Genomic DNA, 16,762 nt, shown 5'->3' with positions numbered 1-16,762 from the left:
TAGTCAGAAAGTAGTCACAACACACACACACACACACACACACACACACACACACACACACACACACATATCAGGAATCCACACTTGAGAAGATGGTATGTTCACTGGGATTCTGGCAGAGTATATCTTGTTAGCGCCTGTGTGAGGACACATGCTGGGTCTGTATTGGCCGCTGATTGCACCAGTTTACTGCCTTCAAACTGGATGCCCTTGTCTTGTTATGCCTTTAAATACCAGAGGCATCAGGTAATTTGCGGGCTGTCCAAAAATACTTCAGTTTACTCAAAAAATAAAAACTCCAAATCCCTTTAAATATAGATATTTAGACTACTTAAACTGAATTGTGCATAAGATGAGACCAGATAAAACTTTATTCATCCCAAAGGAATTTTTGTGCCAAGCAGTATTAGTTACATCATGATTATACCATGATCATTGGCAATGGGTCCATGGCTGAATCTAGCCAGTGCATTTACAGATGCTGTTTCCTGTAGTGTGTAGTCCAGGCAGAGAGAGAGGTGTAGTTCAGTTCAACCAGTATGTACTGTTGCAGACAGTTTCAAACTTCACGGTAACTTGTTTGTCCTTCAATTACTCAGATGTAATTAATAAATGTATATTATGGTTCAAGAAACTATATCACTCACATGGTGGTGCATTCATTCATTGATTGTATTTGCTTCCCTTTTGCATCACTGTGGCGCTGTATAAGATGCTTTGCATCTTTGACACTACATCCCCTTATTTTAAGTAATATGACTTGACCCCCTTTTTGCAGCATTAAATAACAAATTAAAAATCAAACTTGTTTGAAAAAACAAACAATTAAGAAACATCAGTGTGATAAGAGTGACCTAAAATGACAGAAACCATCTTTGGGAAAAATGAATTTGAAGTACTTTGATATTTTAGTTTTGCCCATGTTCCGTTTGCTTACATGGAGGGGGTGGGGTTTATGACCTATACTGCAGCCAGCCACCAGGGGGCGATTGAGATGTTTTGACTTCATTTTTTGGAAGCTGTCATGTTGTCCATCTTTATATATGTAAGTGATCCAGACTGAAACATCTCTAACAACTACTGATGGGTTGCTGTGATACAGACATTCATGGTTCTCAGATAATGAATCCTACTGACTTTGATGACTCCCTTGCCATCTTCTTTTGATATCAGCATGTTATCATTGTCACTGTGAGCATGTTATCATGTGCATGTCAGTGTTTAGCTCATTGCTTTAACATTTAGTATTGGCATTTTTCTGTCACTTCATATAACTAATATGATGAGTTCACAGTACTGAAAAAAGGGATTGAAGTACTCATTAAATTGACTATTAGATGTTATTCATCATGTTCATGTTCAGAGAAACGTCAGTACATGGGCTATTCAATATGCACTACATTATGCATAGCATTACTATGTCTCTGCGAGCTGTTATTGTATTTTCAGAAACAATGGGATCCTACAGTACATTGTCTGAGAATAGAAATTGAACTGAGTAAGAAACTGACAGATTGCTTAAGAGAGAGGAAAGAGAGGGGGAATGAAAAGCGCCTTTCTTGCTGGGCTTTGGCCGATGAGTGTGTCCTTTCCCATTACTCTCACACAGCGCAATATGCAGGTCAGTCAGGTGATAATGAATGCTCTGTCTGATACTTGGCCTTTCTCCTTCCTCCTGCTTGTCTGGTCTGCTCTCTCTCGTACCGTCTCTCTTTCTTCACCCTAATACATTGCATGCAGAGTTTCCTACAGAATCAGCCTTTAGTGGGTTTAATTATCTAGCAATCTCCACTCCCCCCACTTCTGTAGTGTTGGTCAGATTAAAGGTGTGAGACAATGAAGATGTCAAGTTTTTCTGTCTCCTTCTTCATTAATTAAACACTGAGTCAAGGCCAAAGTCTATTCACCATGGAAGCAGATTTTGTCAGGTTTGAATGAACAAAAAGACGAGACATGTTTCATTAGATCATTTTCTTTAGTCTCCACCGTGCACACAGGGATCGGATGAACTAATCAGATTCTGTGCACACCAACCCCCACAGCATGACCGTCTGCAGTAGGAGAGGATGTACTAATGCATTCAGCCAACGTTTTGCTAAAATACGGGGTACTGGGTACAAGGGTTGATATAGTGACATTTTAGTAGACAATAAAATATGAATGATATAAATTATGAAAAATCCTCCATTTTATTTTTCGGGACAAACGGAAGAAATTAAATGCAAGCTGTTTCCTACTATCTTAATAACATTTTAAACTGAATAAAATAGCAGTTTGGGGGCTTGGATTAAATTTAAAACTCTTCTCCTTATAGTTTTCTTTAGTAGTGCAACGATCAACTAGCCAACAAAGGAAACACCTCCACTTTTGTCCACAGAGGCCTCCAAAATCAACAAAATTCGAAAGCCCCTTGCAGGAGCTTTAAGATTTACATCTGTTTTATATTACTGTGTAATTTAGCAGATAAATGGATAGATCTGGTCTGTTCTCATGGGCAAGAATTGTTTTTCAAACTCAGAGAGAATCAGATTTCCACTTGAAGTTCTCCAAAGTCTCTTTATCCCACAGCCAGATTTCTGTTGTTGACTTCTGGATGGGAGCTGGACGTCTTGATGCTTGCGTAAGGCTGATGGCACATTTGGTGCCAGGAATCCCAACCAGCTTGCTGCTCAACACAGCTGCCAAAATGCACCACGGTGCCCACTTGCTCCTATAAACTTTCCTTGCTTGTATCAGAGAACTTGCAGTATTTTAGCGCATGTGGTAATGTTGTCAAACAAACAAACACGATTTGTCATCACCTCTTCTCGTGGCTATATTGGTGGCATTGCATGAGTGGTGTTTCAGTCAAGTGATTCTCTGGCTGTGAATGATGGCGGGGAAGCGAGCATTGTTAACAACATTTCAACAGTGCAGAAGGGTTAACAGTTGTTTTGCACTCTGTTTGAGACCCATTTTCATCAATATTCATGTTTAGGGAAAATTCTCTACTTATAGGCCTGTCCTCCTTTTGGATTTAGCCTAATCCCGTTTCCTGAACAGATGTTGCCATCACCAAGGCACCTACAGTAACTCCCTCCTCTCACATCATCATGGAAACTATGGCAAACATGGCTCTGCATCTCAAAACATGCTGGATCCAGTTACGTTTTATGGCGCCTTGTTACTCCTCCACAACTCATTAAATTCATACAAGTAGGAATACACCAGTAACAGGACTGGGACACTGTGAAGCTTGCTTAATGAGGTGTGACTTAAGCTGGGGAGTCACCTCAACCTTTCCTGTCCAGATGATCATCTGCTAACCATCAGTCAGGGGGCAGGAGTGTGAGGTAAGGAGGGAGGAGGAGAAGAAGGGACAGGTAATTAGAAAGGGAAGGATTAAGGAAGATAGAGGTCAAAGATAACTAGCAAGAACCCAAAAGACAGAGTGTACCCCGTCCTCAGGACACACTTCTGCACTGACTGTCTTCCTCCATAGAGGGCAGTGGAGTTAATGACATTTTTCACTCGTGTCTGGGCTACAAACACACCATTCATTGATCTCAAAATGGACGACACCAAATACCACTGCAGTCACTTTAAACTGATAGGCTTTCCGCTGAGCAGAAGCTTTTTAAATATCATCCTCTCTCCCCCGTCCGAAGGCCTTGTGGAGCAGCTACCTGAACCCTGGTGTTTGATTGGAAAGGGCATATTGATACAGCATATTGGCTGCACTCTTACCAAGTGAAAACAGGAGTGTGTCATTTGGTAAATTGCTCGTTAGAGGCGGACAAACAGTGCCAACATCTCACAGGACAGATAGTCATAAATGTTTAGTGCAAAGGGAAATATTGATTCAAACAAATGCTAGTTAAGGAGAAGGCTATGCCTCTCAAAGCACTTGTTAGAATTTTACCATGATAGTAGTCGATGAGGCCCAGCTCCCATTTAATATGCAGTAATTGAATCTGAATAATTCATTAAATAAGAGATTTCCATGTTAACTAAACAAACGCATTGGGCAGGAGATTAGATCTAACTGGGTCAATCATTCTATACATTTCTGTTTCAATATATTAAACTGAGATGAGCTGGACGATACAGGCTCATGATTTATGGAACAGTTAAGTCTTTTTTTTTTTAAACAAATGATAGAATCTTTCGGCTAGAAGTACTTATTTTACTTCACATTCAAGATTCAAGTCAGGCAGTTCATTTGACTTAAGAGGGCTGTAATGTCACCAAACACACATTCTCATACAAAACCATAAAAGCAAACGGAGGCTGCTTTCATCTGCTGAGGCACAGAGTCAAATTAGTGTTTGATTTGAATGTTTTGCTACACTAAGCAGGCCACAGAAAGAACATCATTGTTAAAAAAAAATCAAGACATCAGACAAACATCATTCCCGAGGGACACTGAAATTGAATGAGAGCATGCACTGGCTGTTACTCATTACTACTGGCTGACAGGGGTAATTGAATTCTGCCGAGAAAAAAATGCAGTTTATTTATGACAAGTCCATTGTGGTGAAAACAGCAAAACAGCCAGCTATCAGTTGGTTGCTTTGTTTTTTTCAATTCCTGAATACATATGATAAACAATACTGTGTTTTTGTCTACTGACGCACCACTGTCACTTGAATTGGACCAATGCACAACATGTAGTTTTTAACCAACCTACTTCACAGAGCATGTGATGCAGTGAATATAGGCTTGTCCATCCAATATTTTTCAAAGGCTAGGCTGCAGTCCAAATGTTAGGAAGATCCGTCCTCATATTATTGTGTCATGTTTCTGAAGTCTTTCCAAGTATCCTCATTGTAACATAGCCTGAATTATAAATTTTGAACCACTGGGTTAGTTGCTTTATACAGTTGCAATCTAATTTTTAATATGTGGGCATTATATAAAAAAGTGTGCAAGAACTATGATAACAAAAACAGAAACAATAAGTCTACATATACAGGAATGAGAAATCTGTCAAAGAAGAGACAAATATGCTCCTTTGCAGTTGTTTTTGAGCTCCCTGGTTGTTTTCATTCTTAGGGCCTGATTTACTATGATCCCAAATAAAGAGTGCTGAATTGCATGTGCATTCTGACATATTGCATGTTTGGTTGGTGTGCATTTTGCGGATGAACAACCAAGAATAATTGCATAAATGACAACAGACTTCGGCTGCCTATGAGCAAACACTGTTTGTTTTCTGAAGGAAAAAACTGCTTCATTTCTCTTAAATCAGCCAAAGCTGTTCAGAGAGACACTGTAGATGTTTATTGTTGTGTATGACAGACACAGTGTAGTAAGTTACTGTCACAGCTGTACTTTGTTTGCAGTGATCGTGTTCTTTTGACTTCGCAGTGGACTAGAGACAGAGCAATTTTGAGTTTTGGAAAAAGGGACTGGCAGTCTGGCCTTTGGTAAATATTTTTATTTACCGTTGAAGTAATTTTGTAATGGCAGTGGAAACTTATGGGTGGGTCAGTGGAGGAAATAATTTGACCCAGCAGGTATTTTCTGTCCAAGGCCTTTTCACCTGAGTTACATAACCTCAATTTTAGCTTGTATTTGTATGTGTGTTGCCTTTGAAACCACAAACAGTCAGTTGCCAGTTTATTAGGTACACCTAGCCAAGACTAAGGCAGTCCAATACAACAGCCTTTGAGTAAATACAGCATCATCTTTATTAAACTTATAGTATAACTATAGCTATACATCACTGTTTTGGAGAGGTGTTACTTGAACTCAAGGACTGAGGTACAGAGTTTATTCCTGACCTTTAAAACCCTGACAAAACCAAATTCACCTGTTTTTATGCGCTTTTTTGCTTTTCAATTGATAAATTGCAAAAAAAAAATTGTGAACACTTGGCTGAGATGAAGAAGTTTGTGTATCAATAAAAGCAAAATGCAACAAAGTGCAATCCAAACAGATTTATTAATCATGACGTACATGAAGCATGTGACTTAAAACATCCACTGAAGCTTCTGCTCCACAGGAGAGACTAAAAATAGCAACAGATGAAAGCATCATATCTGTGTGGACTGATGAGGAGACTGTAACCCTCCCCAAATTAATACGTGACATGACATGAAACATAAATGCCGTATTTCCACCATGTTTTCCTCACTATTTTCCACAGTTTGAGGTTTGACTGGCACTGTTTCAATTGTGTAATCTTGTCGCACTCTGCTAGAGCGTTAACACCACCAGCTGTTTATGTTCATGCATCCAACTCCAAAAATTTGCATAATGGTAGTGGATGGAAATGGACATTAATACATATTCTCTTTGCTCATTTTGCCCTACATTTGGAAGGAAACCTGGCTACTCTCACCCAAAAGTCTGTTTAGGTGCTACTGATCCTCATCAGCAGATTGAGTTTGCGCAATGTATGAGAAGTCTTAGATGGGCTCAAAATCATGAGAAGTTTGAACATGTACAGCTCCTGACGACAACTTTATGGTCATTTTGGACCCAGAATTTTGTGGTGTTGTTGTATTGCATTAACACTGAGAGATGTTTCTATTATGTTATCCATCACAATTATATGAATAAGGATAGACTAAGTTTTAGACACGCATCTCTGTGTTTCACCAAGTGCCAACCACGAAGCTAATGCTGAAGTGCCAAAAACTGCAGTGGCCACTGGAGGTGTTTGTTTGGCTCCAAGTGACTCAATCCCCATAGACTCCCATATTAAAATGATGAAATAAACATATTTACAAACTGGTACAAAAAATGGTTTTGGTCTTTTTAGCTAAGTTGTTCATGACAACTGTATGGGGGGTGAATTTTTTTAGATAAAAATATATTAAGGTGTAAAGTTATGCATAATTTCGTGAATGGCTCCTTTTAGTGGCAGATGGATATTGTCACAGATGACTAGCAGCTATGAAGCCGCTTCATTTTGCTGCCTCAGCTGCACCTACGCTACACCTGTTTGCCCATTTTTGATTAGCCTGGACTTAGCTGAATCAGGCACTACCAAGATGATGACAACCAGAGCCACCACACTGTTAGCTTTATACTGGCTCTTCAGAAACTTCTTGGTGATGTCACAAAGGCTCCATCCAAGGCCTGAGCAATATAGCCGAAAAGTCTTTCACAATAGCTAAGTTTTGTATCAGTCACTATTGATAATTATCCATCGTGTAGCTCATGACTGACGACATGTTGTGTACTCCAAAGGGTGGAAGCTGTCTAGCTCCTCCACCTCAGCTTGCTCCATTTGATGTGAAGGAGCAACATTTCTACTCTAAGCTCACATTGAAAGACCGAGCCTCTCATCTTCTGATAGTTGTCCGCCTTTAAAAAAAAAAAAAAAATACCAGAATGACGAGCTGACCTGTCCTTTTTTTTTTTATCAGCACCCATTTTGCTCACTGTTTCTGTTGTCTCAAATGTCACTTCAAGCGGTTCTTTCAAGTGTTGATGGGGCAATCGAACAACACACCTGCTGAATCGTTGCACACTGCTTTATCAAAGGAAATGACAGGTCGTTTATGAGCCGGGGTGTATTTGTTTCATGCTTTCATGGTGGGTTGCATTTAAAGCATTTAAATGAAACTGTCCAACAATCTATCCAACTACTTCATTATTGCTGTTGATGATGTGTTTATTGCTGATGGATATTCATCGCTCAGGCTCACTCCGTCCGCCGTATATTATACAGTCTATACTTTTGACACCTGAATCAAGGCCTCTCTAAAAATTGAGAATTGCAATATTCATAAATGTAGGATTCATGGCAGGCCTCTTCTATGTGTCTGCATTAGTTGTAGCCAGGTGTCTCTAATAAAGTGGCAACTAATCCTGACCTACACATGCTCCTAATACAAGTAACAATTACTCAGGAAAAAGTTTCCTTTTCTTGTGGAAAAATTCTTAAAGTATTAAATGAAATGTTCCTAAACTGAACACACGGCTTATATCAACTTAAATGAAGAGTAAACCTTTTTGACATGCTGTTACCATTAGAAGCTGGACTGAATATTAACACTCAACAGGTGATGTAACCGTATCCTCCAGCAGCCAGTCTGAGCCAAACTAAAGGGGGTCAGTGACATCAGAAATGAACGACTCCACTGACCACTGCAGTGATACAGCAGATATGATTCTGATGCATATTTTTTCAGGTCTCTGTACACAGCTTGTGTCTAATTATGGAATAGTGTTTGCTTTGCTGTTTTCCTTGTGTAATTAATTTTTTTGCTGTGTGTTGATCAAACCGAGACAGTTGTCACAGCCTTAGAAGCCTATTTTTTTATAAACATATTTATTGTTGACAGTGTGAGCCCAAGCATCCAGAAATATCTGGGTATAATGCTTCTTTTGAGCTGTGGTCCTCAAACTTTTTTTAAATATCGTAACCCTGTTGAAACGCTTTTTTCAGTCAACTACCCCCTGACTAGCGTGAAAAAATGTTTGTTGAAAAAAAGCCCATATAAAGAGGTCTACTACAGTGCGCCACCATCTGTGTCAGCTCCTTGAGGTAAATCCCATTGAAACATAATCTTCCTGATACTGGCAGTACTTTGTTGGCTCTATTTTTGCTTTCTTTTTCAGTTCTTTCTCAGTGTTTTCAGTTGTATTACTGCTACATTTCAACCATGAATCCATTTTCTTGATTTTTGTCTGTCATTCAATACAGAAACTGGCTTCTCGCTCACAGTGAACATGATTGCGTTTGTTGCTTTCCTCTTCTGTGAGGCTTTACAGCAGTTCACAGTTTTCAGCAATTATAGGGACAGTTCACCCCAAAATCAAAAGTACATATTTTTCGCCTGGCCTGTTGTGCTATTTATCCATCTAGATTTTTTTTGGTGTGAGTTGCAGTGTTTTGGAGATATCAGCCAAAGAGATGTCTGCCTTCTCTCTAATATATTGGGACTAAATGGAACTTGGCTTGTGGTGCTCTGCTTTTACTGCAAAAAGAAAGTGTTTCCTGCATGAAACTGCTCACCACAAGTTGTGTGGATTATCTAAAGTAACTGTGTTGTGATTCTTAACAGAGACACTGGTTTTGAATTGTTTGACATGTATTTCTTGGTGTTTTGAGCTTGTACTAAATGGCACATGAGTGCTTTTTAGTCCCATTATATATATATATATATATATGTATATATATATATATATATATATACATATGTATATATATATATGTATATATATATATGTATATATATATATGTATTATATCTCAACAGCTGATGACACCAAAACACTGCATCTCACACCAAAAAAATCTAGATGAATAAATAGAACTACAGGCCAGGGCAAAAATATGTATTTTCAGATTTTGGGGTGAGCTGTCCTTTTAAAGGAGCAGCACATAAAATATAGCCACCCATCGAAAGTAACTCCAAGCAAAGAAGGGGCAGCATATCACCAAAGTAATCGCCAGCTGCTGCTCACTATACTCTCTGCTGTAACTATCTTTGGCTGTAGCTAGCCTAATAGTTGCTGTTCGCTCAGTTAGCCAGGCAGCTAGAGGTCCAATGACCAACTGCTACCAGGACTCTGACTTCAGGAGTGATGAGGACAGCATGCAGGGACAAGAGACGTGTAAAGTTTTGAGCAGTGAGAGGGAAGTTGGGCAAGGCAGCAGTGAGCCAGAATATTGACACCACTAACGCAGTGGATTAAAGATTTACCTCAACTAAAACAAGCTTGTCTTATTTTTGTTAAAGGAGAACCACTTCAATTCAGAAGGTTTAGTACAGACAAAAAGTGTAGAACTATTTTGTTTCTTGGCATATTTTAAGTTTATTTTGTTCACTTATGAGACTAAAAAAAAGCTAAGCGAGCTTGTGAAAATAGCAACCTTGCTGCTAGCACACATCTCTCAACTGAAAGTAATCAATAATTTGACACAAAATATCGATTTTAAAACATATTATTGATTCAAAAATTATTTTATTGATTTAAAAATGACATTACTGTGGCACCACCAGAGTCTATGAACAGAATCGCATTCTTACTAACAGTCAGTCATTCATAGCTAAAGCTGCAGAGTTGTAATAAATAAGTTAATTCTTTATATCATGATAATTTAAATGAATGACTGTGAAAACTTTTCATGAGCCCCCTGGCAGAGTGCCACAGACCCCTGGGTTCCTTGACAGTGGTGAGTGATTTGGCTCTAAAATAATATCACAATATTTTGGGGTATTCTGCGATAATGATATTCTTGATGATATGAAAAAATACGGAAAAATGTCTGGTTTAGAACTCACAATGGCTGTTGAGCTCTCCCTGCAGGACTTTTGGCCCCGCTTGCTATGTGGTGAAATTGGTTTGTTGTAGTACTCCCATTTGCTGTTAGTCATGTTGCACTTCTTACATATTAATGCAGTTTATTGTACATCTTATCTTTTGTAACCAAACCACTTCCACACTACTGAAGTCGCTCCCCTCTTTAGAACTAACTCCTGCACCGTAATATTGCCATTTATAATATTGTAATATTGCCATTATCACAATATGAATGCATACACACCCTGGACTGCACAACCAGTAGGGACCACTGTGAGGGATTTAGTGCCATCTAGGGGTGAGTTTGTAGATTGCAACCACGTGATTATCACTCATCACACCCACCCCTTCCATACTGTACAAGAACCTATGGTAGCTGTAAAACTCAAACAATGCTACAGAGAGCCAGTCTGTTCTGGGCCACTGTTAAAGCATGGCAGCCTCCACGACCTTAAATCTTACAGACCGGACCTTTAATTACAGAAACTTGGAAAAAGTCCTCTCCTACTGTATTCATTTAAAACGCAGTGTATCTTTCACCAAGAGGATGACAGGAATGCCTCTCATCACAGGCTGCATGCTAAGCATTTGTATTGAACTGATAATCTCTATGCTTCTCCTCCTCCAACTGGCAAACTGCAGAATGACACCTTCATAAAAGCACAGCCGTCAAAAGTTTGGGACAAATTACCTCGCTTTTTCTTGTGGCATTTATCGCTTGGCTGCACCTCAGAAGATGTCATAAAAATCTTAATGCAAACTCTGAGAAAATAACATCCTTTTTCAAGTTAATTTGGCATTCGACTCGAGCGTGGGTAGTGTGATGAGAGATCCCTCTTGTTCGCACGGGGAGACTCGCCGTAGGGGCAGCTCGGCTGCGTCTCTCCATGAAAGCCACATCCCCTGTTGACAGTTCACCAGCGCTGCTTTAGTTCGCCTTTACAGCAGACTGACAGGGAACAAGAGCAGGAGGGTGTTTTTTTTCTGTCAGTGACTGTAGTGCCCACCGACGCAGCCCTGAACAGTTCGCCTGCACGCCGCGTGTAGCCGAAGCGAACTGGTGTTTCGAAGCGGGCACGTCGTGAGGGCGGGCTCGCCTGCCGTAGCTAAAAGGTCCCGCTTCGACTGGCTGCTCTCATTGCAGTCCAGTCTGCCGAGCGGAGCGGACTGACTGAGGGACAAACCGGTCTCCATTCAAGGATTTTACTCCGTACACTTCGTCCTACAGCCCGAGGACCGACAGAAATCGCACCTCGCCTTCTGTGGACAATGTTTCTCTTGCAGTACACAGGTACATGTTTAAGTTTTTATCCTCCACACGGTCTCTCCTGTCTCTCGGTTATGTTGACAGCGGAGATGTTATTTCTTTTTGGCCACACAACACACCGACTACCCGGACTTGTGTTGCTGCAGGCTACAATGTATGACAAGACGAGTCATGAGGCGTTTTGCCACATTTTTATCGCTCATTTCCACGTTGTTTAATAGAAGTTATAACAGAAATATAAGATGTTTTCTTGCTGTGTTTAGTCCGTAATTGTCGGGCGTATACCAGCTGTTGAGACCGCAGAAGAAGAGCTGCTGTGCTGCCTCTCTCCAGTGTGGTAGCGGTGCTTTTCCCCCCCATGTCTATGCATTTGATGTGTAATGGTGTGCTTTACGATGATAAATGATCAACAACAATTTCCTGCACACATTTTACACTTGCTTATCGACACAATAGACAGGAGCGGTGGTTATTATCTTGACTGACACACGCCTACTGCAGCTGTTTATGGATGAAGTTTTCAGAATAGATTTAATCCACGCTGACGCCGGATCGCTGCTGCTTTTCAAATGCATATTTTTCGCACGCCGTTCAGTCCGGTTTCTATTATATTTGGGCAGCATAATCGAGCGTGGTGAGCCAGAATGTATTCGATAGGCCTATCATGCAGGGAGCTTGTTTATAGATATAAGTTGTTTGGTCCAGCTGTTAAGATTTCCGTGTCATTTATTCCCAAGTCGCCACAGCGCATAAATAGCCCGATTTTAAATGGGACGTTTTCTCTGGGCTCACAGGATCTAATTAAGCAAGGATGCTGTTTGAACTTAACCTGCTTACTCTGCTTTATTCTGGCACTCTGTTCACCAGCTTCCTCTGTTTATAGGCATGGTAAATTTACCTCAAATCTGTCCCACAGCTTTTTCTTCTTGTTGCTTGTGTGTTCACAGCCTAATTGCTCCTTTCCTTTAGCTCATAAAAACAATGACTTGTCAAAGTCTCATGATTTGTCCAAACAGTGAGTGTGTTGACTAAAATATGAACTGCAACCAGTTTGTTTTCTTATCCCTCATTTGAACTTTACAGAAAATTATACTCTCAATACTTTTTAACATGTAGAAGCAGACGTTTTAGCAAAGTGAGGTTTCATTAATTTTGTAATGAAGCATATAGTTAAGCTAGAATTTCTTCAGTGCTGTAATTGGAATAATTTCACAGTGCATAATTAATCACTCAGAATTCAAAGTACAGCATGTAATCTGATAAAACATGTAGTTTAGAACAAAAATGACAGTATTACATTCATCCAGTGGATGAAAATGTGTTTCTCGATTTTCTCCGATTGGAAGGTTTTCGTTTCTTGGATACACTGTCGTTTATCTTGCACAGACAGAGCAGATCAGTCCCCCTTCTCCTCTGTTTCCTTCCCATCCAGAGGCACAAACATGCTTAGAATCAAACTGAGTGAATGGGGGTCGAGTGCCTCCCCATGACCAGTGGGAGAGAAAAGGTCCATCAGGCTTTGTGACAGCCATTTACCTCCACACTGCGCCAGTCCTCTCTGATCAATTGGCAGAGCATCTTTAGATTGCCTTTAATGGTGCAAAGGCAGGGGGCACTTTGCTTAGATCTGTCAGACGGGAGAGATTTAAAGGTTGTACATAGAGTGCTTGAGAAGGAGCTTAAATATTTCAGATCTCCTTGGCATACGATGGTAGTGCTGCAGAACAAATTAAGACTGAATACAGAGCAGGCTACTGTACAATACCAGGAGATTTGGCAGCTTTGGAAACTCTCAAGTTTTAATTGGTTGGTGCATGACAATTTGAGGTTACTAAGTGGGATTCTCATGGCAGCAGCTGTCTAGAAAAAAACCTAAATTGACAAAGACAAAAGAAAAAAGTAAAAAATAAAACAAAGAAAAATATGAGTCATAGATGACCCGGAAATGTCACAGCAGCCACCTCAATGAAATTTATTTCTGAGACAGATCCTCAGAATGGGGCCTGGGTGACTTTGCTGTTTATGTTCTATCTTTATAAACTGTCCCATTTTTTTGGTCATTTTTAAATCTAGGCTAATGTAGGGTACTCGGTTTGTCTTAGCACGTCACAAGCATGACTGTAAACCCCCAAAGATAGAATCCAATCCTTTTGTGATTATTTTGATTGAGACTAATACCGTATTGAAGCCAGGATAGATTTTTTTTTTACATCTGCTGTACTAAATGAACATGATATCCAGTACAGTGAGCATCAGAGTCAAGGATGAAAGTAATACATGCCCACCCACTCACCAGCATGAATCTTTGAATAAAGTTGAAGTTACCCAGAACCAGTGAAAATAAATGTGCCAAGTGAATGTAGACCAGCTAATTTATTCGTCTTTGTGTTACAATGATAAGCACTTCTTCACCTGAAAAGAAAAAGCAGTTGGCCTCTGTTTCATTCATGCTTGTAGCAAACTCCCAGAGCTCTTCACTGACTCAGCCTGGCCATCGGTATTCTGCACTGTTACTGTCACCTGACTGCTCAAAGCTGAGCTGACAGACAGGTAGGGAGCTCTTTAGCTTACTGTCAAGGCAAGTTTTGCGCATAAATTCAAAAGCACGGATTCCACATGTAAATCTTTGGCAGTGTGTTGGCTGGTGTCTGTTACTTAGATCCAAGCTACTCAGGGTGGTTCTGCTTGTATAAACATCCTTGATATGGCAAACGCAAAAGAGAAACGAGAGCGTGAAGGGACTCCATGTTGTCCCCGGTTTTGGAAGAATTTTGTTTTTCCAGTAGATTAAAGCAACACTGAAGTATGAGTAGAGTACAGACCAGAGATTGCGCCGAACATTGTTGAAGCCTGGTAAAGTGCTTTTGGGCATAGTTACATCAAACAGCTGTTTCTATAAAGTAAACAGACTAAAACAGACTGGGATGCAAGTCTGTCTCCCACAGTGCTCAAGTAGTTTCTTGCTGCATGCAGATTGAGTCAAAGGAATACATTTCTTGCAGCAGGTATGGCCACAGCTGCAAAGATACCTGTCAAAAATCAAATACATAAATGTAAAGATTGCAGTAAAAGAAAGTTTTCGTAGTATTCTAGCTTTCTTTTTTCATTTTCACTTACTGAAGACATCTCAGTTCAGTAGATACTAAGATACACAATGATACAGAATTACCCTACAGGTCTATCAGTTAATCTGTTCATATTCCATAAATTGTCCAGTGTAGTCCAACACATGTTTTCCATCAGTTTAAAGTTGCTGTTTGAGGACTGCAAATTTTCATGACACTGGGGACTGTTTACGCCACTATTGAAAAGATGACTTGCCACATTTAGACCTTTGCACCCAATGGATGCATTTTTGCTGAACTGTGAATGCTTTCCCATAACAAGATGTCCCCAGATTCCCCTCTATAACCTGCCCTAAATTTTTCCATTTACCATCACTGATGACACTGATACACAGGGCTGGATATCATTACTCATTACTTATAAGATAATATCTGAAAAAAACAGTATTAAGTAGTATTGAAACTTGTCCAGTGAAGCAATACCTACATTTGCTCCTTTCTGTACCCAGATCTAGAAAAAAAATATTATTAGGAAAGAAATGCTTTCATTCACATGATGGGTATCAAATGGAGTAGAAGGTATTAAATAAAGTGCTCTGTTGGTATTTGCGTAACTTTAGGGGTACTTGTATCATAATAACGATACCCAGCCCTACCAGTGACTGTAGATGATGGTGTCGCACATATCTAAAGACAAAAATCAACTTATTATATTTAAATAATGACCATCATTCTTAGACTTGAATCTTGTGTCTGTAGTTATGTTTTGTGACCAGCTGTGTTTTCACTTTGTGAGTCTGTGTCATCGTGGCAAAATGTGGTCCTGGTGGTACCTGTTGTAACAGCAACTACCACAGAGGTGGTTTTGAGTCTGTGATCAGTTCAACCAAGGGATTGGTGTAAAAAATTGTGCAAATGCAGTCAGGAAACTTTACAGGTATGTCAAAATGAATGAATGACCCTCAAAATGAAGGCAGAGTTTTAAAATGAATGTGGTCCAACTCATGAGTACTGAGTACTTGTACTCATAGTAATAACTACTAGGTACCCACAGTTTGGACCGTCAGGCATCGTGACTGGTGTGATCCCATCACAAGAGAGTCACTCGTTTTTCTTGTTTCATACTGCATCTTATAATCACTCGTGATACAAATATTAGCTCTCTGAGGATTAACAATTGATTGTCTGTAGCTGCAGCACATCTCTGTCTGGTGATGAGTAAAGGCGTAATGAGCTGCTGATTATTGTTGTCAAGCAACCTCTAAGAAAATTCATGTCTCCTTTTACCACCAGGAAAAAAAGCTGGCGTGGTATGTTACAATCCCTGTAAAGGAAAAAATCCTCACTGATCCATGTCTGTGGACATCACTGTGAAAAACACTGTTTTCTCCCGAACTCTCCATCACAGAACAACAGCTATTCATTACAAAATGCTTTACAAAGCTCCCATTGGGAAAACGGTGTAGACGCTTCCTCACATCACTTTTTACAAGATGCTTGGCTGCTTTCGTCAAGTTATTCCCCTTCATGTGGTGCTATCGCTGCAGCACACCATCTGTTGGGCTGATGTTTAAGACTGTTGGTGTAATAACTTGATTGTTTCATTGCCTCACCGCTCATCCTAAATCTCTGTGGCAGGCTAATGTAGGGTAATGATTGTTGTTTATTCCTGTGTCTAATGCTCACTTGTATGTGCCCTCCAGAAATGCCATTTGACTTGGTCTAATTGTTCAGCATTTTAATTACTACAGCAGCATTAAAGAGAGGCTAAAATCCGTTCAGGTTGGAGAAAAGTATATTAGCTTGTGTGGAAGATCCCTGTGAGGATCAGGAGTGTTGGCAGCAGCGGCAGTTCAACCTGCCATCTGGTATTGAGTAGCGAAGAGAGCTTGGCAGCCCGAAGGCAACCAACTCAGGGGCTCCAACCATATCACTGACAGAGCTCTTCATTTCTAATCACTTTCATGATAAGCAACCACGCAGAGAACTTTGAAATTGGAGTTAAGGACTCTGCAACAGCATGCTCAGGAGCTACATGAAAGATGAAGTGAGCCATCAGCCTTATTCTGCATTTGCTGTATGTGAGCAGTGTGTGAGACGGGATTGTGGCTGCAGTGCTGCTGTGTTAAACCCGGCTGACAGTCCCTTTGAGCAGAGGAGAATAGAGAAGCAGTTTGAAGAAGCT

The 16,762-nt window shown here is 40.1% G+C and overlaps 1 protein-coding gene across 2 annotated transcripts in view; it reads left to right on the top strand.

Moving 5' to 3' along the window:
* Window positions 1-16,762, top strand: part of enox2 (ecto-NOX disulfide-thiol exchanger 2) — a 195,377-nt gene that overhangs the window by 731 nt on the left and 177,884 nt on the right. The window contains exon 1 of one of the 2 annotated variants that reach the window (XM_084719572.1): window positions 11,376-11,536. The exons of the other annotated variant lie outside the window; for it this stretch is intronic. Within the exon in view, the coding sequence (XP_084575698.1) occupies window positions 11,515-11,536 (22 nt within the window). The 5' untranslated portion in view covers window positions 11,376-11,514. Of the gene's footprint in view, window positions 1-11,375; window positions 11,537-16,762 lie in introns of those variants that run through there. 2 annotated transcript variants of the gene reach the window in all.

This window comes from Lutjanus erythropterus, chromosome 5, assembly GCF_056507025.1.
Source record: "Lutjanus erythropterus isolate fLutEry1 chromosome 5, fLutEry1.hap2, whole genome shotgun sequence".
Taxonomy (NCBI): domain Eukaryota; kingdom Metazoa; phylum Chordata; class Actinopteri; order Lutjaniformes; family Lutjanidae; genus Lutjanus; species Lutjanus erythropterus.
This window is presented reverse-complemented; position numbering and strand designations above follow the sequence as displayed.